Source organism: Loxodonta africana, chromosome 1 (genome assembly GCF_030014295.1).
Source record: "Loxodonta africana isolate mLoxAfr1 chromosome 1, mLoxAfr1.hap2, whole genome shotgun sequence".
Lineage (NCBI taxonomy): Eukaryota > Metazoa > Chordata > Mammalia > Proboscidea > Elephantidae > Loxodonta > Loxodonta africana.
Genome location: NC_087342.1, coordinates 219,099,032 through 219,122,913, shown reverse-complemented (window position 1 = coordinate 219,122,913; position 23,882 = coordinate 219,099,032). Strand labels below are relative to the sequence as shown.

Genomic DNA, 23,882 nt, shown 5'->3' with positions numbered 1-23,882 from the left:
ATTAGCGGAGGTACTCCTATGAGAACTTAAGGATTTTGAATCTTTTTTTGTATGCAGTGAAGTGCAACTGAATGCTTAGGTGTCCCTAGAAGGTGGTGTCTCCTGCATTGATTTTGTTTTACAATATAAATTTGTTTTATATTGCGCAATTATTGCACAAATACATTCTCTCGGTGTCTCTATACCGATGTTGCAGGTTAGGAGAAGGTGTAACACAAGGATGAAGGCACTCCTGCGTCTTTGTCAGAGGTCGGTGAAGACGGGCATTCCCACTTCAATCAGCCTGGGGGACAGGCTTGGCAACACAATCCGCGCAAGAGAATTGGCTCTCCGCAGCCACCGTCTCCTCTTAAGGCCCCAGCCAATCAGAGTCCCCAGAGGAAGGGGCGGGACTGAGAGCCGCGCGCGGTGCTTTTTCCTGTGTCTGCTGCGGTTGCTTTCAGCATGAAGGCGATGTGTGCTAAGTTTGTGTCTCAGAAAATCAGCAAAACCCGCTGGCGACCGGTGCCTCCGGGGAGTTTGCAGACAGCGGAGACCTTCGCTACGGGCTCTTGGGACAACGAGGTACCCCCGCTCCCGGGGCAGGGAGCTCCTGCCTCCCTCCCGTCTCTGGTCTTGGGAACCGCGCCCCTGGTCGCTGGCGCGCGAACCTTCTACTGGCCCTTCTCGTCCTTCCTTAACCCCCTCCCAGTCCCGGCCTCAGTTGCTTTGTAGCTCAGAGCCAGCGCCAGCGATGGTGTGCCTGAGCCTCGTATCGCCTTGTGTGTGAAAACCTTACCATACCTTTGGTCTGAGATGGTTTTGAAGCAAAGTTGCATGAAGCCAGTAAAAACGTTAATTTCTGAAGTCGGCGTTTATTTAGTTTCGAGATAAAACTTTTTGCTTTACAGGAAAATTATGTTTCATTGTGGTCAATTGGAGATTTTGGAAACTTGGACTCTGATGGAGGGTTTGAAGGAGACCATCAGTTACTCTGTGATATCAGACACGATGGTGATGTAATGGATTTACAGGTAAGCCTGTGTAGTATCCACAAACTAACTTAAAACAACTGAGAGTAATATACTTAGAGGTGCAGAGGACCTTGAAATCTGTCTAAACTTGACAGGAAACGTTCCTCTGTGGGTTAAATGATTTGCCCAACATCACATAGCCACTTAGTGACAGAATCAGGATTTAGGAAAGTGATGTGGATTTAGTCATAGTTTTTTGTTTTTTTTTTTAATGTCCATTTGCTATGATGCCAAGCACTGTGTTGGGAGATTTACGTAATAAATTAGTGTAATTCTAATTTCATGGCTGTGAATCAGTGTTGTTCTCTTTGTTTCACCAGTGAGAAAACTGAGACCAAGAAGATCTGTTGAGCATATGCTTTGTGACAAACAAAATAGAAAGCAGCTTACATGGTTTTGTTCTATGAATCCAACCTCCTACGGAGGAATTAGTAGTTCTATTTTAAAAATTATAGAACTTTCTTAATTTGGCTCAAGTCTCAAAACCAGTGGTGGTACTGCCTCAAATTCTAATCGTGGGACTGGAATTGAGTATTCAAATTCAGGTCTGTACGGCATCTAAGTCCCTCCATTTTATTCTATAGAAAACTTTTTCACCGTGGGAATGATATTTTTCTAAAGCTTTATTATAGTGGTCCAAAACTCAGTCAATTACAGGTTAAGGAGTTTAGAAAAAGGTTGTTGTTCGTTATTTATTTTGCATGCAAATACCTTTCTTTGTTACAGTAGGTTGGCTTTTCAAATCAGTAATCATGTTTTGTTTGCTTGGTATTTACAGGCTTTTTACTTTTTTAAAATTGTAATAGGATTTACTTTTGATTGAGTTAAGCAAATGGGCATCATTCCTACAAATATTTTTGAATGTATAATAAGCAGGATTTTTCTACTTAGTTTTTGGACCAGGAAAGAATTGTAGCTGCTTCCTCAACAGGATGTGTGACAATTTTCCTTTACCATCAGAATAACCAGGTAAAGAATGCTTTGTTTGAAAATTGAATTTGTATTTTAATTATGTTTAGGAAGACTGTGCTTAGAATTACACAAATAATAAAATTTATGGTTTGAAAACATGAAGGGGGAAAATATCACTGTTATATTACCAAACTTTGAGTGGATTAATTTTAGAACCAGGGAAGGTTCCTAGATGGCGCAAACAATTTGTACTCCACAGCTAACCTAAAGGTTTGCGGCTCGAACCTGTTTAGTAGGACCATGGAAAAAAGGCCTATCAATCTGCTTCCATTAAGAGTACAGCAAAAGAAAACCCTATGGAGCAATTCTGCTCTGTAACATGTGGGTTGTTGTGGGTCAGAATTGACTTGACGCTAACAGGTTTGATTTTTTTATTGAAATTGGATATTCCTTACCTTGTTAAATAAATTCCTTTAGTGTAAAAATAGTAATACTGGCAGGCGATTTTACTGCAATTCTGCTTTTTAAAGTTCTTTTCTAGAAAGAAGGAGCACCTTCTAGCTCAGATGCCATGAAGGAGGATGCTAACAGCTACTTTGCTTCTGTGGATAAAGAACCCAGGTTTTATTAGAAGAGAAGATATGCTGTGTGAAGACTTGACATTTTCTCAGTGCCTTTCTTGTTTGCTAACCCCAAGAGTGCTGACCTTCAGAGCACAGTGGGGAGGGCAGTTTTTAAAAATAGCCCCACTTGCTGTAACACAGTTTTAAGTTGCTAGAACAGAGTGCTTATGTAGGTTTTGAGATTAATAAAGGTCACTTTGTTAATAGGTGTGCCTAGTAAACATGAGACTCATATTGTTAAGTATTTTTTTTAATGGAGTTGTTTAGGAAGAGCTGTAGAAATTTATTTTTTAGATGTAGATTAATTCCCTTAAGAATTTTTAAAGAGTTGCTTTTGAACACATAATTAATACCAAAAAACTATATTTTCAGTGAGATGAATGTGGGACATTATTAAACATTCTTTTTGAATCTAATTTTGTATATACAGAGCTTTGATGAAAGTAATTATTAGACTTTAGTGTACTGAAACACAAAGGAGAGAGGAAAGAATTACTCTTTTTCTAGAAGGGTGTGAAGCAGAATCCAAAAATACTCTGGTTGGAGAAGAGTGTTCGTTTTTAAGAACTTTGCTTTGGTTAATGGTATCCTCATATCTTATACCTAGACTCTGTCTGTCAGCCATCAGTGGACAACAGCTCACTGCCACACTGGTCCAGGCAGTCCTTCCTATAGCAGCGCACCATGTACAGGTGTAGCGTGCAACAACCCAGAAATTGTCACTGTTGGTGAAGATGGCAGAATAAATCTCTTCAGAGCTGATCACAAGGAAGCTGTGAGAACTATAGGTAAGCAAAATCATTGTATTTCTTTCTCCGTCACATAAGTGAACACGATGCTAGGCGTTTGAGAGATATTGAAATATACAAGGCAGGATCTCTTTATCAAGGCCGTATTTTGATAAAGCTCATATGAATGAGTAGAATAACATGATAACATGACTGCAGAGGAGAGAGAAGTCTTTTTATTAATTTTTTTTGCCTGGACGGGATTATCAGTAAAGCATCAGGGAATAAGTGACGATGTAGGTTATGGATCTTAAGCAATACTAAAAGGATGGCACATCGGACAGAGGGAATCACTTGGAGGCTGAATAAGACTATTCAGAGAATGACAAAAAGTGTAGTTTGACTTGACCTTAGATAGATAGGAGAAGTGAGAAATGAAGCAAGAAAGGCAAATTGAGACCAAGTTGTGAAGAGTCTCTAATGCAAAGCTATAGAGTTTGCATTTTGTTAAGCGAACAGCTAGGGAGCTATCGGAAGTTTCTGAGCAAGGGTGATAAACTCGGCGTCGTGCTTTAGAAGGGTTATTCCAGTGTAACAGTTCTCAACTATGCTTCACGTTTCTTAGTAGTCCACCATCCGAGACCTCTTGAATCAGAATCTCTAGAGGTTGTCCCAGTGCATCAGTTTTTTGTTGTTTATTATGGTTTTTTAACTGTACAGATAATTCTGAGGCACACGCTTGTTTGTTAAGAACTGTTGCCTAGTGGGAGCATGGAAGGGTGTGACTAAAGGAGAGGGGCTGAAGCTATTGTTGTCTGGTTGTATAATAAGGACTGTTGACCCAGTTCGTTAAAGTGCTCATGTAATCATGGTTTTGATGTCTCTACGTGTTGCAAAAAGAAGTCTTGGTGCCCACAAAAAGTGCTTTCCAGATCCTGCATTAACAATGTATATCATGTGTTTAATTAGCACTGCGATGGGATACAGAAGAAATTTAAGTCATGGCCCCGTTGTTATAGTCGCGTTGGGGAATAAATGAAATAATTTCTTTTATAAGGATCAGCACAAAGCTGGCTCCTATGAGATGGAGGTTAAAGATGTCCCAAATGTCCAGCTTTTCCAAGCTGCTGTACCACTCCATCATCTCTAACATCAACTACTCCCTCTCCCCTCAGTACTCTCCCTCCCATCTTTGGGTTCCCTAATTAGCTGCAATGTCTCAAAGAACTCACAAACTGTATAAAGGAAATGGCTCACACAGTTGTGGAGGCTGGCAAGTTCCAAACTCGTGGGTCAGGTGTAGGCGTCTCCCTGGCCCTGTCTCTACCTAAAGGCACTCATTGTTCTCGTTCTGTGGGCCAGGAAGCTCACTGCGCCATCTCCTGCGGGTCTCTCTTGCAGTCTCTCCTTCCTTGGTGGTGGTGGGCTCATCTCTTTCCTGCCTGTGGGGTGAGTCGTTGCAAGCCCAGTGGGTGGCAAAACTGACCAATCCCTTTGGTGGGCCACAATTACCCTATCACACAGTCCCACCCAATCCCCTGGGTGGGAGTTACAAGACCATGACTAGAAAGGCCACACAAAAAGCAATCCATTATACCGCAGGGAGCTACGCCAAATGTACATGAAACAGTTGGTGACACAAAACAAAAATCTGTAAATATAGTGCTAAATTATGTGGTATAAGTTCTAAGAGATATATAGATAGATAGCTGCCGTCGAGTTGCCTCTGACTCAGGGTGCCCTTATATACAACAATAAAATGTTGCCCAGTCCAGCATCATCCTTATGATTGCTGGAATGTTCAAGTCCCTCATTGTGGCTATTGTGCCAGTCCATCTCACCAACGGTCTTCCTCACCCTTGCTGGCCATAAGCTCTAAACACTTGAGGAAAGCAAAAAAAGGACCATTATAACAATCAGGAAGGACTTCGTGGAGCAGGAGAAGGTTGGTGAGGATAATGACGAATAGATTTGGGTTGAGTGACCAGAGTAGTACAGGGTCAGAGTGAGCTCTATAGGAAGTACTGGGATTTGGCCCAATAGACTGGAGGTTCTGGAGTAAGCACTAGTGGGAAATAAGGATGGGTAGAGAGGAACTTAAACAACTGTCTCATAAATGCCGGTTAACAATGTTACAAGGAAATAGGAATACATGAAATGCAGCCCTCTGGAAAACAGTTCAGATGTCCTGTGAGTGATACTTTTCTATCAACGGAGAGTTCATTTAACATGTATATTACTGTTCATTTTCTGTAGGAATTACATGTGACTTATTTTAAAATTCATTTGTTATTCATGTAATAGAATAGATTTTCGAGGAAAAAAAGAGGCTCGTTAACATACATTTTACTTTATATATGTGTAGACAATGCAGATAGCAGTACGCTACATGCTGTAACCTTCCTTCGAACTCCTGAGATTCTGACAGCGAATTCAATTGGACAGTTAAAAATATGGGATTTCAGACAACCAGGAAATGAGCCCTCTCATATACTATCACCGTAAGTTTTGATTTGTAATTTCAGTCATGTAATGCAAAATTAATTGTTTGCTTATTTGTAGCAACTGACTTTAACCATATCAATTTTAATTGTACTTTAAGAGAATGATTTCTGATAAATTTGATCAGACCAAATATAACTTGATGGGCTTGATACTACCATGCTACCTTAGTAATTATTTGTTGTATTAATTCAGAGCCTTTGTCTCTTTGCTGTTTATTTTATTTAACCAAGAACTTACTTCTGCTTATTATTAACTGATTCTCTTGTTAGTGGGTATAATACACTCTAGATGTGATTGGGAAAAAAATACTGAAAAATGTTTCTATAAACTGTGTATTAAATAAGGCAGGAGTAAAGAATATTCTATATAGTTGATATAGAATGTTTAAAAAAGCCAAAAAATGGAATATGTTTTGCACATCTTACCATCAGATTATACTGCTTCCCATGTCTCCATATTGAAGAGAGGATGAATAATGTTGGCCTTAAATTCCAAGAAATTCTAGAAACTTAGAAATATATTTAATCTAGTCAACTTTTGACATGATTAAAGTTCAGTCAGTAGTTCCATCTACAAAGTTATCATTTAGTTACTAGGATAAAGCATGTTTCTAAGGTTATGGAAAAATAAGTTATACTTTACCACATATTTGATGTTGTTCTATCTCCCATAAAAGGACTGGTGACCGAGTGCCCCTCCACTGTGTTGATAGACATCCTAACCAGCAGCATGTTGTAGCTACTGGCGGCCAGGATGGAACGTTGAGTATTTGGGATGTTAGACTAGGTACTATGCCAGTGTCTCTGCTGAAGGCTCATGAAGCTGAAAGTAAGTATTTGTGGAGATACAATGTTTGTATTGTAACATATTATATTGTAACATTGTAAGCACCTTTCCATAGGTGCTTACAATGCATATAGATCATTTTTCATCATAACTTTTACAGCTGAGAATTATATACATTTACAATAATTAATTCCTTTTTATTTGCCATTTAAATTCTTTCAGGTGTTTCATTATTATATCCAGAACTGCAGTGACTATCCTTAGAGATTCACCTTTGTGCACTTGTTTTCTTAGGATAATTTTTTAGAAGCAAAATGGATAGACCAAAAGTTCATGTAATTTTAAAGCTGTGATACATGTTGTCAGATTGTTCTATGTAAAAATAATATTGCCATAGGCGCAGTGGTTAAGCATTTGGCTGCTAAGCAAAAGGTTGGCAGTTCGAATCCATCAGCTACTCTTCGGACACCCTGTGGGGCAGTTCTGCTCGGTCCTATAGGGTCTCTATGAGTTGGAATAGACTTGATGGCAACAGGTTTCGGGCTTAGCGTGTGAGAGTACCCTCTGCCCATGCAGATGCAGCCAGTATTTTTCATATTTGTTAATCTGTTGTGTTCTTCAATTCATTGTGACTTCTTTTTTAAAAAAAAAAAACAAGAACAATAGATATATAGGCTGTTGTCTGAAATTTTCTGGGGTTTTTGGGTTGTTTTTGCCTCCTGATTTTAGTGGGAAGTTTTTGAGTGGATAGGGATTTTTCATTTTATCACTTTTTTGATACCATGCCAGAATATTCATGCCAAATTCTGATTTAAGATAGGTTTGTGTTAAGCTCCACTTGAGTAAAAGTAAAAAAAAGCAAACAGTGACCCAAAATTGAGACTTCTCTGTTTAAGTAAGTTTCACATTATTAACTGAGAAAAATAAATGACTTTAGATTATATTTATATTCATAGAAGTAAATAAAAGGGTACGGAATTGTTTGTTTCTTCCCAGTATAGCTCTGCCCAGGAAAAAGAAATAAAAAAAAAAGAGTAAGGCATGCCCTCATAGATTCTGATGTTGGCCACCCCAGTGGTAGGAGAATAACAGGCTTTCAGATCTCTTACCATCCCCTTTTTAATTGCCAGCCTGTACTGTTAAACAACCCATGCAGAATACAGTGGTTTGTAGCGTATTACTTTGAAATCATCCCGACTTTGGCTAGAAATAAAATGAGCTGTTTTGTAAGGGTTGGTTTCTAATTTGAAAATAAATAAATACATAAAAATCTGTATTTGGGCAATTTTCTTCTGCCTCTACCAGGCTGGTAGGTCACTATAGGGTTACAATGAGTCAGAATCAACTCGATGGCAATGGGTTTGGTTTTTGGTTTGCTACCAGGCTATTTTGCTTTACTTTTTTCTGATGAAGCAGTATGAGTATACTTTACTCAGGGAATCACCCAGAACACTCTCTCCTGAGGAGGATGACCTTTATGTTTTGTGACATGGTATTTAATTACGGTATCTGTCAGAATGAAAATCGCTACCCTGTAAACATGTGCCATTTTTATGCCACACTTGGGCGAATTTCTATCGCTGATTCTTCAGGGTCACCTAGCCCAGAGTCATAGCACCCTTGTTCACTGACTACTTGTTTTATACTGGCTAGCCAGTGGCTCCCAGACATCTGTGGGCACACAAAGTTCCCTCAAACTTTAGAGGTTGAGGGGGCCCCGATCCCAATTCGGCTTCTTAAAAGCCGTCAATCTGAAACTGGATCCAGATTCTTGGAGCATTTCCAGGCTTGGCTTGCTAAGAGCTGGTAGCTATTTCTGTGATATAGGCCAGAAGTACTCAGAGTCCTGGTGTGAGTGACAATTCAACTCTGCCTCTTAGAAATTCATTGGTATATTCCTTATTCCTTTTATGGTCTTCTCTCTCAGCCTGTCCAGTAATATAACTTTTTTTTTTCTTGTAACAAATATTTATGGAGCACCTACTATGTGCTAGGCGCTCTGTGAGATGCTGGATATACATTGGTCTTTTTTTTTTTTAATGCGGTAAAATACATTTAACAAAACAGTTGCCATTTTAACCATTTTTAAGTGTACAATTTAGTGATATTAATTACATTTACTGTGTTTTGCAACCATCACCACTGTCAGTTTCCAAAAGTTTTTCATCATCCGCAAAAGAAACTCAGCACCCCTTAAGCAGTAACTCCACATTTCCCCCTCCTGCCAACCGCTAATAACCCTGATGAACTTCGGTTTCCATGCAATTTACCTGTTCCACGTAAGTGGGATCTTACAATATTTGTCATTTTGTATATCTGACTTATTTCTGTCAGCAAAATGTCTTCCACATTCATCCATGTTGTAGCATGTGTCAGGACTCCATTTTGTTTTATTGCTGAATGATACTCCATTGTCTGTATATGCCACATTTTGTTTATCTGTTCATCAGTTGATGGACATTTGGGTTGTTTCCATGTTTTGGCTAATGTGAATAGTGCAGCCGTGAACAATGGTGTACAAGTACCTGTTTGAGTCCCTGCTCTCAAGTCTTTTGGTTATACACCAAGCAGTTGAATTGCTGGGTCACATGGTAATTGTATGTTTAACTCTTTTTTTTTTAAAGTGTTTTTATTTTGTGATTGAGAATATACACCGCAAAACATCCACCAATTCAACAGTTTCTGCACATGCAATTAAGTGACGTTGATCACATTCTTCAAATTGTGCAGCCATTTTCACCCTCCTTTTCTGAGTTGTTCCTCCCCCGTTAACATAAACTCACTGCCCCCTAAGGTTTCTATCCAACAGTATAACTTTCATTACATTAATGACACAGGATTAAGCATATGAGAATTGACCAGTTTGTTAAAAATCTTCCTCAGAATTCTGCCATCGTTATTTTCTGTTTAGAAAAAAATTAATAGATCAAATAATTAACAATTACTTTCATTCTTTTTCTGGTCCAATGTACAAATAGTTTTTATTTGACTTCTTTATTCTGTCCACACGTTATGGCCTTTTGGAGAGTTATAGTCTGTCTTTTTTTTTTTTTTTTTAATTAACCTTTATTAAGCTTCAAGTGAACGTTTACAAATCCAATCAGTCTGTCACATATAAGTTTACATACATCTTACTCCCTACTCCCACTTGCTCTCCCCCTATTGAGTCAGCCCTTTCAGTCTCTCCTTTCGTGACAATTTTGCCAGCTTCCCTCTCTCTCTATCCTCTCATCCCCCCTCCAGACAAGAGTTGCCAACACACTCTCAAGTGTCCACCTGATTTAATTAGCTCACTCTTCATCAGCATCTCTCTCCCCCCGGCTGACCAGTCCCTTTCATGTCTGATGAGTTGTCTTTGGGGATGGTTTCTGTCCTGTGCCAACAGAAGGTCTGGGGAGCATTGCTGCCGGGATTCCTCTAGTCTCAGTCAGACCATTAAGTATGGTCTTTTTATGAGAATTTGGGGTCTGCATCCCACTGATCTCCTGCTCCCTCAGGAGTTCTCTGTTGTGCTCCCTGTCAGGGCAGTCATCGATTATAGTCTGTCTTTTCTTTAATTCTGAAGCCTTTGATTTTCATAACAAACTTGGAGTATGAAGGTATGTCATGAAAGTAATCGAAGATAGCTCCTGAGACAGGTTTAATGTTGTTCGGCTAATCCACACAGGAATAAAGCTTTACTGTTCTTGTCTTTCAGTGTGGGAAGTTCACTTTCACCCATCCAACCCAGATCATTTATTTACTTGTTCTGAAGATGGATCCCTCTGGCATTGGGTTTCCTCCACAGACGTCCCTGAAAAGTCATCACTCTTTCACCAAGGTAAAGTCTTAATGAAGATTCTTGTGTTGTGTATGTTAGTATACTTCTAAATATGAAAGTAGAAATTCTAATATTTTTAACATTAAAGAACAGCAAAATATTTTTATTCTGCCTTAGGGTAAACTCTAGTATTATAGGGCTTGAGATGTCCGACTGTCAGTTACTTACTGCTATAGAGCTAATGATTAGAAATGCTATAAGCTGGCTAACCTCACACAGCAAAGGTTCTTTTTTAAAAAAAAAAAAAACATAATTTTATTTATTTGGTTGTCATTGAGAATATGCATAGCAAAACATACACCGATTCAACAGTTTCTCCACGTACCATTCAGCGACATTGATTACATTCTTTGAGTACAGCCAGTGTTCTTATTTGTGAGTACATTGGCATTGGCCCTCATGCCGTGGGATAGGCATTGGTAACTCTTTTATATTGCATTGCCAAGGCAGGGTGTGTGGCATGAAGAAAGTCAACTTTTCTGTATCAGGGTACTGGTTTCACCTCAGCTTAAAATGCTCCATTTCCTGATTAAAGTCAGAGGTGGGTAAAGATCAACAAGAAACAGTACACTTACAATTTAGGGTTTGCATTTTTCTGAGCTTCCTGTTTCGAAGATTTGTCTGTGATTCCAAAGTTCATTTATTCAGCAAATGCTTATTAGACGCCCACCATGTGCTAGGCACTCTTCTAAGTGTTGGGGTCTACAACTGTGAGCAGAATAGAGAGTCCCTACACACAAAGAGCAAATATTCTAGCATATCATAAATAAATAAAGTAGCAGTAAGGGTCCAATCAGGAAAACAGAAAGTACCCTAGATTTAGAGGGACTTGGTTTCACATACGTTAAAAGGGCTGGCAGACCAAAAGATGCTGGACGAGCAAATAGGAAGAAACAGTGATACCCAGAAATAAAAATTGCTAATACCCCTGCTGCTGCCCTGTCGAAAATGCTGCGAGAGTTGATTCTGGATCAGCAGAAAAGGTGCCACTTCAGCCAAGACTGGAACTACCGTCAACACGGTCAATGCCAGAAATCCAGAGCAGGAGGAGGGCTGCTTCTCTCTCCTCTGCCTTCCACTCATCCACTGGTACCTCCCATTGATAGGGCCCATATGGAAGGCAGGTGGCAAGGGAGCCTGGAAAATAGAGTTTGCAGGCTCCCAGTCCCAGTACATAGTAGAGCACAGAAAAGTGGGAAAGCGAACTGAAGGTAAAAAGGGAAATAACTGGGCCAAATATAGTGATGATGGTTGAGAGGAATAAAGCAGATTAAGAAAATAAAGAATAAAGGCTGGGGCAAGGGTGGTGGTGCTCTGGTGGGAAGTATAAGGAAAGGCTACTTGGTGGAGATGATATTTGAGCAGAGACCTGAGAGGTGTCAAGGTGTAAGTCACATGAAAGCATTCCAAGCAGAGGAAACATCAAGTACCAAGGTGCTGAGACAGGTAGAGAACAGCAAGGAGGCCAGTGGGGCCAGATAGGAGCCTTATCAGAGTGGTTCTAATACACTGATTTTTTACAGTATTCAAGGGCAGTGTAAAATATAGGAGCAGTAAAAGGTAAGAGAAAATACTATAAACTTCTCCAGAAAACTGCTGGAGAAGTACAGAGTGTGCGTGTACATCTATGCTGACTTTGTTTTTGGAGAAACTTTAAGGATTAGCTAAGCACTTGGTTTTTACTTCCTCCCCCACTCTATTCCCCATCCTACTCTTGCATTTGAAATGTTGTTTGAGGTACTTCGATTAGACTGGAAATAAGGCCATTTACTGTATTCTGTCTATTACTACAAGGCCCTGTATTGGACACTGCGACAAGATAAAGCAGCCTTGTCTTAAGAAGTACATAATTTAGTTATGGAGAAGGGGCATGAGAAATGAAATCATAAGGTATGTTACAAGGTAGCAAATTAATGATACAGGTGTTGAAGATTCCAGGAAGGAAGAGAGAACCATAAACTGGAGACTTCAGAGGCTTCTTAGAGAAGGAAGTTGAGCTGGGCTTTCAAGAATCAGTAGACTTAAACCCACTAACCTTTAAGCTCCAAGACATTAAGGACTTTGTTTTGTGTTCCCAGAACCTAGCATGGAGCCTGGCACATAGTAGGTACTCAAATGCTTGTTGGATGAATGAAATCTGTCATTATTTGATCTGGCAGAAAGTTGAGAGAGAGGAAAATTATAAATAAAAGCTAAAATTGAAATATACTGCTTCTGCCTCACTAGGGGGAGGGGAGAATAGGAAGTTATTTCTTAATGGGTACTGAGTTTCTGTTTGGGGTGATAAAAAACTTTAAGAAACAGATAATAGTGATGGTTACACAGCACGATGAACATAATTAATGTCATTGAATTATACACTTAAAAATGGTTAAAATGCCAGGGGCCCTAATACATGGCATAAATACAGTACAGACCATAACTTAGAATGCACAAACACCAGAAGATAAAATAGATAACTGAGAGCTCTTAAAAATTAAATACTTGTGCTTATCAAAAGACCTCACCAAAAGAGTAAAAAGAGAACCCACAGACTGGGAAAAAAATTTTGGCTATGACATATCTGATAAGGGTCTAATCTCTGAAATCTATAGAATACTTCAGCACCTCAACAAGGAAAATACAAATATCAAGTTAAAAAATAGGCAAAGGATATCAACAGATACGTCACTAAAGAAGACATTCAGGCAGCTAACACACATGAGGAAATGCTCCCGATTATTAGCCATTAGGGAAATGCAAATTAAACTACAATAAGATACCATCTCACCCTGATATTACTGGCACTAATCAATAAAAACAGAAAACAACAATTGTTGGAGACGTTGCAGAGAGATTGGAGCTCCTAGGCACTGCTGGTAGGAATGTAAAATAATAAAACCACTGTGGAAAATGATATGGCATGTCAAAGCTAGAAATAGAAATACCATAAGATCTAGCAATCCCACTCCTAGGAATACATCCTAGAGAAATAAGAGCCGTCACACAAATAGACATATGCACACCTATGTACATTATAGAATTATTCACAATAGCAAAAAGATGGAAACAACCTAAGTGCCCATCAACAGATGAATGGATAAACAAACTATGGTACATACACACAGTGGAATACTACACAGTGATAACAGTGATGAATCCAAGAGACATCTCACAGCATGGATGAATCTGCAGGACATTATGCTGATGAAGTAAGTCAATCACAAATGGACAAATATCTATGAGGCCACTATTATAAAAACCCACGAAAAGATTTACACACACCAAAAAAAAAAACAATACTTGATGGTTATGAGAGAGGGGGATGGTGGGGAGGGGAAATCACTAAGTAGATAGTAAAAAAAAAAAAAAAAAAGTGTTAACTTTAGTGAAGGGAAAGACCATACAATATAAGGGAAGTCAGCACAACTTGACCAAGGCAAAGTGACAGAAGCATCCAAACACCTTGAGGGACTGAGTTACTAAGGCTGAGGATTATGGTCTTGGAGGACATCTAGCTCAACAGGCACAACAGTTCATAAAGAAAATGTTCTACATGCAACTTTGGTGAGTAGCATCTGGGGTCTTAAAAGCTTGTGAGCGGCCATCTAAAATACATCTATTGGTCCCATCAAAAAGGAGAGTGACGAAAACCAAAGACACAAAGAAAATACTAGTCAAAGGACTGATGGGCCACATAAACCCCAGTCTCCACCATCCTGAGCCCAGAAGAACTGGTTGGGGTCTGGCTACCACCACCAAACGCTGTCACAGGAATCACAATAAAGGATCCCAGACAGAGCAGGAGAAAAATGTAGAACAAAATTCAAATTCACCCCAAAAAAGACCAAACTTATTGGTCTGACAGAGACTGGAAGAACCCCTGAGACTCTGGCTTCCAGACTCATAACTAAAGCCCAAAATTCGACAGGCCTGTAGAACAAACAGGAGCCCTGGTGGTACAGTGGTGAAGAGTGAAGGCTGCTAAACAAAAGGTCAGCGGTTTGAATCCACCAGCTGCTACTTGGAAACCCTTTGGGACGGTTCTACTCTGTCATACAGGATTGCAATGAGTTGGAATTGATGACAATAGGTTTGGGTTTTTTTTTTAATAGAACAAACAATAATGCATGTGAGGAACATGTTTCTTAGTTCAGTCAAGTATAGCAGACCAAATGGGCAACACCTGCCCAAAAGCAAAGACAAAAAGGTAGGCAGAGACAGGAAAACTGGACAAATGGACTCAGAGAGCCCAGGGTGGGAAAGGAAAGGGGAGAGCACTGACACATTGTGGGATTGCAACCAATATCACAAAACAATTTGTGTATACATTTTTGAGCGAGAAACTAATTTGCGCTAGAACCTTTCGTCTAAAACACAATTAAAATTTTTTAAAATGGCAATATATTTTTTTAATTTTTTATTGTGCTTTAAGTGAAAGTTTACAAATCAAGTCAGACTCTCATACAAAAATTTACATACACCTTGTTGTATACTCCTAGTTTTTCTCCCCCTTATGACACAGCACATTCCTTTCCTCCACTCTCTATTTTCATGTCCATTCAGCCCACTTCTGACCCCCTCTGCCCTCTCATCTCCCCTCCAGACAGGAGCGGTAAAGTGGCAATATTTTTATTATATATATATATATATATTTTATGACTAAATTTTTTTTAACTGGTGTGTGATAATGGTATCAGTCTGTGTTATTCTCGGAATTTAACAAATTTAAACCATCACCTTTTTTAAAGTATCCTTGGAACTTTGGGTGTGTACTAATATAAAATTAGTCTTGAAAGGCTTTTATTTTTGTCTTTTTTTCTCCCAGGAGGAAGAAACAGTACTTTTTTGTCTCACAGCATTAGTAACCAGGCTAATGTTCACCAGCCTCTTAAAAGTTCCTGGCTCAGCACTGATTCTGCCAAAGACCGTATTGAAATCACAAGCTTGCTTCCCAACAGGACTCTGTCTGTTAACAGTTTGGATGTTTTAGGCTCTTGTCTTGTTTGTGGAACTGATGCAGAAGCAATTTATGTTACCAGACAACTTTTTTCATGAGAATACTATAATAATACAATTTCAGATAAAACATACAGTTTACCTGTTTAATTCCAACATCTACGCAAAATATTATTGGAAATGTGAAATTTACTGTAGAAGCATCAATAAACTATTAGTGTTGATGCCCAGAGTCCGCTCTTGTTAGTTAGATATTCCTGTAATACGTTTGGTTGCAGAATCTCATCGATGCCTGATGACAAAAAAATTTGAATGTATGGAAGAATACCAGAGGAATGAATCCTTGTGCTGAGGAAATACACTGCCTTCTAACAAACTATAACTGACAGCTCATGGAACCAACTCTTCAGTTTTAATGTTGCAGGACTTAACACTGTCAAACCACCAACTGGTTCCTATCCTTTTTATTAAGTGTGGGAAATATCCCTTCTTCATGGCATTAGCCAGTGTTCATACTTATCCTCTTTATTTCAAGTATTTTTCTTCAATGCATCCACATTTATTTTCTTAACAATTTTAATAAACTTTTCCAGAAATAATTGATTAGAGCAAAAGTTACAAATTTATAGTCATGTTTAAACTTTTTAAAATGTGAACATGTTTTGGCAGGTTCCCTTATTACAGTAATTTTCAACAAAACACTGTCAACTCTTTAGACCCAAATTTATCTTGGAGGGAAAAAAGAAAAATTTTTTTCTAAGCATTTTTAGTTTTAAAACACAGTTGAAAACTGTTTAACGAGACACTGTGTTATAAACTAGATAATACTCATGTTTGACATTGACATGTGACCTGACTTCCAGACTAAAATTTGTTAGATAACATGTTAGATTAGTGATGGTGATATGGTAAGATTAAAGAATTCTGCCATCTTTCTTACCAGAAACGTTAATGGCGACCTCATATGTAGTGTTTTAAGACAATTTCATGACATTTTCTTACCAGAGTCTATCAGATTAAATGCATTATTTAACTGTTAAAACCTTGATGACAAATCTCTGCTGTTATATACACAGTTGAAGTATGCATTCATTTACTTCATAATCCACTCATAGTAGTTTTGATAAGGTTTTGCTTTTCTGTCCTAATTAAATACTTTGATGATTTTTCAACATTTTTATGCCATCTTACCTCAGGTTTCTCCCCTTTTAAACTAGAATATATATGTGTATTTTCTTAATATATATATTTGGCTCAATAATGTTTGATTAAAGATAATTAGTAATTTTGAATTCTAGTGAATTTGAAAAAATGTTACTATGTGTGCATTTTTTTAATTTGTTTATAGTTTTATTGCTAGGGTTAACATTTAAAGACTTTTGTTATTACAAAAGATATTCATTACAGAAAATATAGTCAAAAGAAAAATTTAAGTACACATAGTCTGAGAGAACTAATGTCTTTTCAGATCCCTTTCTATGCATCAGTGTTTATAATTTACAAAAATATGTTTGTGAACCAACATTTCCTAGCAGCAAACACATTTCTGTACTATCATATTGCTGCTCAGTACTCCAAGGGGCACCATAATTTATTTCAACTGGTCGGCTGTTAATGGGTATTTCACATGTTCCCAGATTTTCACAGTTATTAATGCTGTAATGTCTATTGAATTTGTATTTCTTTTTTAAATGCTTATATCCTTAACAGTTTTTATTTTCATGGTATTTTGGCATTTTCTTATTCGTTTGTGAGAGCTTTTTAAATATGAAGAATTTTTGTCTTTGGTCATATGATGGACATGTTTTTCACTTCATCTTTTGACCTTATTCATGGTCCTTTTTACAGATCTTTACATATTGCATGTAGTCAAATCAATTGATTTCTTCCTTTACAATTTCTGCCTGTGGTGTCATGCTTAGAAAGTCAGCCTCTATTCTAGACTTATATAAATGTTAATCTATAATTCCTTCTGTTTTTCTGATTCATGTTTTATATACAGTAATTACATTCAAAATCTAATTACTTAATACAGCCGAATTTTTTTTTTTTAAACTTTCTATTGTGGATAATTTCAAACAGAGAGAGTATTTTAATGAACTTCATTTACTTATCACACAGCTTCAACAGTTAACAACACATGGCCAGTCTTCATCTCTGCTGCCATCCACTCCCTACCATCCCACCCTGCCTCTGGATTGTTTTGAAACAAATTCCAAGTATATTTCCTTCCTAACGCATCAGTATGTATCTCTAAAGAATGAAGACTTTTTTCTTTTAATAAGCACAATACCATTATCATGCCTACACAACATTACTGATTATTTCTTCATATCAGATATCCAGGCAGTGTTTAAATTTTTCAGATTGTCTCATAAACTTTATATGTGGTTTATTCAAATCAGCATTGAAATAAGGTCCATACATTGTGTTTGGATTATGTCTCTTTAAACTGCTTTCAATCCATAGGTTTCCTCTCTCTTTTTTTTTCTGTGGCACTGTTTTGGTTAAAGAAACCAGATTGTCTCACAGAATTCTGAAATCTGGATTTGGCTGATTGCATCCCCATGTATTTTACCTTCTGTATTCCTGGTGGCGCAGTGGTTAAGTGCTCAGCTGCTAACCAAAAGGTTGGCAGTTCAAACCCACCAGCTGCTCTGCAGGAGAAAGATGCACAGTCTGCTTCCGTAAAGATTACAGGCTTGGAGACCCTATGGGCCAGTTCCACTCTGTCAGAATTGACTGTGGTTTGGTTTGGGTTTTTTATTGCCTGTAAACTTGTTGGTAGGTAAATCAGGTTCAGTTTTGCTGTTATTTTTGGGAATTGGAGAACAGTTTAAACTGAAAAACAGTCTACAAATTGAAATTTAGGGTCATAGCAATTATCTGAGTTACTTGATCTCTCTTTCAGTGCTAGAGAAAAAATATATCCTGATAAACTGAGGAACTGTATATTTACATTTCATCCTGGAATACCATAAGTGAGAAACAGTGGTTTTTTTGTTTTGTTTTACTGGGTTTTTAGCAAAAATATTTCATAGGTGGTGGTAACTGCCTTTCCTGTATCACGTCAGGAAACACATAATGTCTGGCTATCTTGTTTTGTGATAATAAGATCACTGGGTTCAGGAGGTGTCAGCCTGATCCATACATTATAAAATTACCCATCAACTTTTCATCTAATGGTTTTAGCAGTGATTAATGGATCTGGGTCTGGAGCAAAAAAAAAAACGTCGCTGTCAAGTCAATTCCAATTCATAGTAGCCCTATAGGACAGAGTAGAAGTGTTGTATAGGGTTTCCAAGGAGCGGCCGGTGGATCTGAACTGCCGACCTTTTGGTTAGCAGCCGTAGCTGTTAACCACTATGTCACCAGGGTTTCTGGGTCTGGAGCAGCACCTTGTAATTAAACATACTAATATTTCTGCAGGAAAATATTTGCATATCCATGCTAAGTGGGAAAAATGAAAACTGTAAATAGCTTGAAATGATTTGGGTTTAGTTTTGCCACCAAGCTTCTGAAAAACAGTATTCAGAGGCTTGGGGATTCAGTATTATGCATAAGGAGTTGTGGACCTGTAGGATTTTCCTGATATTGCTCCTAATTAGAATATTTCTAGTTTTACCAGTATTTGCCATTGGTTTTTGAAAATCTTTATTATGTTAAAATATTCTTCTATTTCTAGTTTCTAAAACAAAGTTTTGTTAGCAATGAAAGTTGAATTTTATGTCTTATTTGCATTTATGAATATTACATGGTTTTCTTTTAATCTATTAATAGATTTTCTGACGATGACTCTCACAGACCTGACATAAACTCTGTATCATTATGGTGTATTATTCTTTTAACACACTAAACTGCTGAATTCTAACTGCTAATATTAACTTAGGACTTTGCATCCATATTTCAGCTAAAATTGGGGCTTCAGTTTAACCGGGTTTTGGCATGGAATTATGACATAAAACTCAAAAAAATTTAAATTAAAATTTCATAAGAAATTAAAAATCAGTATGTTCAGGAAATGTTTAAATAGCATAGGAATTATTTGTTCTTTGAAAGGTTGGCAAATATTTCTGGCAAGTCTGGGCCCGGTGGCTTTTTTGGAAGGAATAACTTTTTAGTATTTTTAAAAAGCATCTCTCATATTTATTGGTCTATTTCAGTGTTCTACCCATTTCTGAAACAATTATGCTTTTCTAGAAAATAATCCTTCTTGCTATGACTGGTTTTAGACTGCATTTGTGAGCTTGTGAACATAATATTCTCTTAACATTTTTTCAACTTTTCATTATGAAAATTTTCAAATATATAAAATATTAGAATTGCCTAAGAACCCCGTGTTCCCATCACCCAACTTAAGCAGTTGCTGACATTCTACTATTCTTGTTTCATCTGTTCCTCCCATTCTCTTTTTGTTTTTTGTTATGTTGGTTTCTTCTGGAGTTTTTTAAAGCAAAACCTAGACATGATTTCACCCAAAAATAACATAATCTCTATCAGATGGACATTTTAAAAAAACCTAACAAACATAACCATGATACCATTATCCAAGCCAGCAAATTAACGATGATTCCCTAATGACATGTAATACTGTGTCCACATTCAATTTTCCATAATTGTCTCAAAAATGTCTTCACAAATAGTTTGAACCAGGATCTAAAAAAGGACAGCGCATTGCATTTTGTTGATTTTTTTAAATCTGTTAATAGTTGTCCTCTTTCTCTCCCTCATATATTCATTAAAAGAAACTAGGTCATCTGTAAACTTTCCCGCACTCCGGGTTTAGCTGATTGTACCCCTGAGTTTTCGTTTTACATGTTCCTCTGCCCCTGTGTTTCCTATGAGGTGGTAGGTAGGTCGAGAAGCTTGGTTAGATTCAGGTTCAGTTACGCCATCAGTACTTCATAGAAGTGCTCTGGTGCGGTGCACTTACTACTGCCTCACAGCAGAGGGCGCATGGCGTCTGTCCGACGTGTGAGTGATTGATCACGGGCGGGGCCAGATGTCTCAAAATACTTTACCACTGTATCTGTGGTTACAGCCTCTTGTAGTGTTTTTTCTTTATCCATTCTAGAAGTTATTTTCGTTTTCTAATTATCTAAATTATGCTTTTATCTTTAATTCCTTTTTCCTGCCCTTTATTATTTTATTGTCTAGATTCTGCAATTGAATGTTTTAGTTCATTGATTTCTACTCGTTATGATTCAGTAATAAAAACAACTATATTTTCCTTTGTACTAATGTCTACTGCTGCAGCCTAAAGGCCAGGCGAGGCCGTGGCCCTCTCTTTACCCAGGACAGGGGCCCTCCGATTCCACTAAGTAGGCTCACACCCTGGTTCTGAGCAGGCCTGGACTCGATTCTCACTCCTAACACCCCTGCTCCCAGGTAGCATGTTTTCCCTGTACAGTGAATGGCAAGCTTGTCCTGCCTCTCTTTTTCTTCCCTCTGCCCTCATCTAAATCACCTGTTGCTGCAGATTCTGAAGGCTTCAATACATTTCTCAGTTCCCAGCAGCAAAGTAAAAAATTTCCCTTGATGATTACAGTGAGAAACTGGTAGAGGGAGGGAGTCAAACACGTAGGCTTAGAATACTAGCTTGGACTGAGAGGGTAATTCCTTGAAATTTGAAATTCTGCTTTGGTTTAAGGATATTTGTAACCATAGGGAAAAGAAAGTGTATTTGAGTACTGTTGCATTGCATATCAATGAACAAGTTCTGCCAGCTTTAAAGAGAAACACAAGCTTCATGTAGTATAAATAAAACCATAAATTATGATTGTCAACTTACTGCCTTTAATCATAAAACTATTAAACAGTTACTTTTGAGGGTTACAGGATCTCAGAGATAGAAGGTATGCTGGAGGGCGTCTCCAACTTAAATTTAATCATCCCTTCTACAGTGTCTCCACACATCATCCAACCTCTGCTTGAAAACACATTATGGTAAAATTTCCCATTCCTCAATACAGCCTCTCCTCCCTTGGATAGCTCTAATTGTTACAGCCTTATAACAAAGTTTTAGTGTGTGAGTTGGATCCAGAAAAAGCAACCCTGTAAAAATGTAGAATTGTGTGATTAATGAAATGATCATGTAAGCCTACTCCGTGACATAGAGCCAGTTCCCAAGCATGTTATCCTTGAATTTACATTATATTGGAATGCTGTATTGTGGGGTTTCACTAAGTAAGTATATTTTCATACACTAAATTGAAATTTGCTTTCCATTTGTTTCCTTTAGAACCACACACACAAAAAATTATTACATATTCAAATATTCAAGGCTAGATACTGTAGTTCTCCAGCATAAAAACATATTTAATCCCTTCAGTGGTTTCTTGTGGGTAAGGTTCCCTTCTTGGCTAAATCCTACTCACCCCTCTAGACTCCATTTAGGTGTCATTTTCTCCACAAAGCCTTCCCTGTTGTCATTGTTAGGTGCCGTTAAGTTGCTCTAACTTGTACTGACCCCATGTACAACTGAATGAAACGCTGCCTAGCTCTGCACCATCTTCACAATCATTGCTAAGTTTGAGCCCATTGTTGCAGCCGCTATGTCAGTACGTCTCATTGAGGCTGTTGCTCTTTTTCACTGACCCTCTGCTTTACCAGGAGCCCTGATGAAGCAGTAGTTAAGAGCTTGGCTGCTAACGAAAAGGTCACCAGTTCAAATCCACCAGCCACTCCTTGGAAACCCTATGGTGGCAGTTCTACTCAATGCTATAGGGTCACTACGGGTCAGTCAGAATGGACTTGATAGCAATGGGCTTGGTTTGCTTTGGGCTTCAAAAGCACGTTGTGCAGAGCCTATATTGTGTCTACAGCAGTATGGTAAACAGCCTGTCTCTCCCTACTGGACCAATAGCTCAAGAACTGGGCCGAGGTCATACTGCTGTATCAGGAATGCTTAACACAATATCGGATCTATCATAGGCACTGGATGAGTGTTAATTGAACTGGACTAATCTCACATTTTGTTTTCCTTTTTAAAAATACTCCAGTTTACCAAAGGCCCTCTTTAGACATGACTCCCAAAACGAGCTTTTCCAGTGTTGTCTGCCATGCGCAGAGTATGGCAGAAACCTTACTATCGTGTTCTGAGTATGATGTTTCTGGTAGTATACTATCTCTGTTTAACTATTCTGACATTTGTTTAATTGAACTACTGACTACTTATAGTTGAAATTACAGATAACTAAAATCCTGAAGATTTCACACATACTCCTAAGCCACACTTCTATATTCTTGAGTTAATCCAGATGGTTTTTGATCCTTACTATAAGCCCATCCTTCTTGTTCTAAGAAGGCAAATTTCATTCGGGCAACATCTGATCACATACATGTCCATGGTCCCATAAGCTTATAACAAGAGTTCAGAAATCCTGACTGGAAAACAGGAAGAGGGGACATAACTAGACATAGCAAACACGAGAGCTTCCCTCATGCAACATGTGTATCTAATGTTTCTTGTATACAAAGTGACTGTACTGCCAGGCATATAAAAGTACAATACATATATAACCTATAATACATCTTGATAGTTGTAATAAATATCACTGTTACTGGCTTATGTAGGTACTTTACTGTACTTTCTATCATCCCAGGTTACAAACATCTGACTTACATAAACCAAGCCTGTAAAGCCCATTGTGTTAAAAATCTGAGGTACATACAATGATTTGTAATAACAAACGGGCACTATGTTGTGACAAGCATCAAACCATTATTATTATTACTGTATTATTAAAGATGTTTTAGTGTATCTGGAAGTGTTTCTTTAATGTTTTTTATACATAGAAAGGGAAACCCTGGTAGCGTAGTGGTTAAGTACTACGGCTGCTGACAGAAGGGTTGGCAGTTCTAATCCACCAGGTGCTCCTTGGAAACTCTATGGGGCAGTTCTCCCCTGTCCCATAGGGTCACTATGAGTCGAAACTGACTCAATGGCAACGAGTTTGTGTTTTTCTTATACATAGAAAGGTACACTATATACTAAGATAAACATTTAACTGACATCAGATATGAACCGTATTTAACTGTTCCGACATGTACAAATTCAACTGAAAGAGAGATTTAGGAACAGAACTTGGTAATAATCTGGGGGCTGCGTGCACGTAATATAGTGTTCACACAACATCCAAAACACATAATGTCCTATTTTACAGAACATATCATGGATATTAAACAACACATAGACTTTCTAGTAAAGAACTAGCAATCTCCTTTAGATTTTTCTGTAGAAGCTATTTATTTTCAGAATTGCCCAGCATGCTCTGCAATTTCATCCCACTGGACAGGGGTCTGTTAAGTGGTCTGAAGTGTTTAGGCTCACTGTCAGAGGCCTCTCCACGATCAGTGACACATGAATCCTTGGCATTTAGCCAGTTATTGAAGTACCCCACCATTTGTGTGTGAGTTTGTAATACTGTAGCATGCATATTGCTGTGATGCTGGAAACTATGCCGCTGATCTTCAAATGCCAGCAGGATCACCCACGGTGGAACAGATTTCAGCAGAGCTTCCAAACTAAGACAGATTGGGAAGAAGGACCTGGCAA

General features: G+C 38.1%; 1 protein-coding gene across 3 annotated transcripts; it reads left to right on the top strand.

The window, feature by feature from the left end:
- The first annotated feature begins 399 nt into the window (after positions 1 to 399).
- On the top strand, positions 400 to 23,105 carry NUP43 (nucleoporin 43). 3 transcript variants are annotated; one of them, XM_023549127.2, is made up of 8 exons: positions 400 to 564; positions 891 to 1,013; positions 1,905 to 1,982; positions 3,156 to 3,336; positions 5,642 to 5,777; positions 6,458 to 6,609; positions 10,265 to 10,387; positions 15,604 to 23,105. In XM_023549127.2, exons 1-8 carry the CDS (start codon positions 445 to 447, stop codon positions 15,675 to 15,677), a joined length of 987 nt encoding a protein of 328 aa, XP_023404895.1. In that variant the 5' UTR covers positions 400 to 444; the 3' UTR covers positions 15,678 to 23,105. The 3 variants fall into 3 exon arrangements, with proteins under 3 accessions (XP_023404895.1, XP_003404391.1, XP_023404861.1); XM_003404343.4 differs by lacking the exon at positions 15,604 to 23,105 and adding an exon at positions 15,195 to 15,550 and having other exon boundaries at positions 401 to 564; XM_023549093.2 differs by lacking the exons at positions 1,905 to 1,982; positions 15,604 to 23,105 and adding an exon at positions 15,195 to 15,550 and having other exon boundaries at positions 401 to 564.
- The last annotated feature ends 777 nt before the right edge of the window (positions 23,106 to 23,882 follow it).

What these genes read in the sequence shown, in the direction of transcription:
- NUP43 (XM_003404343.4), top strand. Translation starts at nt 445, where the DNA reads ATGAAGGCGATGTGTGCTAAGTTTGTGTCTCAGAAAATCAGCAAAACC. An exon ending in TTTACCATCAGAATAACCAG is followed by an intron (nt 1,983 to 3,155) that starts GTAAAGAATGCT and finishes TCTTATACCTAG; the next exon opens with ACTCTGTCTGTCAGCCATCA. An exon ending in GTCATCACTCTTTCACCAAG is followed by an intron (nt 10,388 to 15,194) that starts GTAAAGTCTTAA and finishes TTTTTCTCCCAG; the next exon opens with GAGGAAGAAACAGTACTTTT.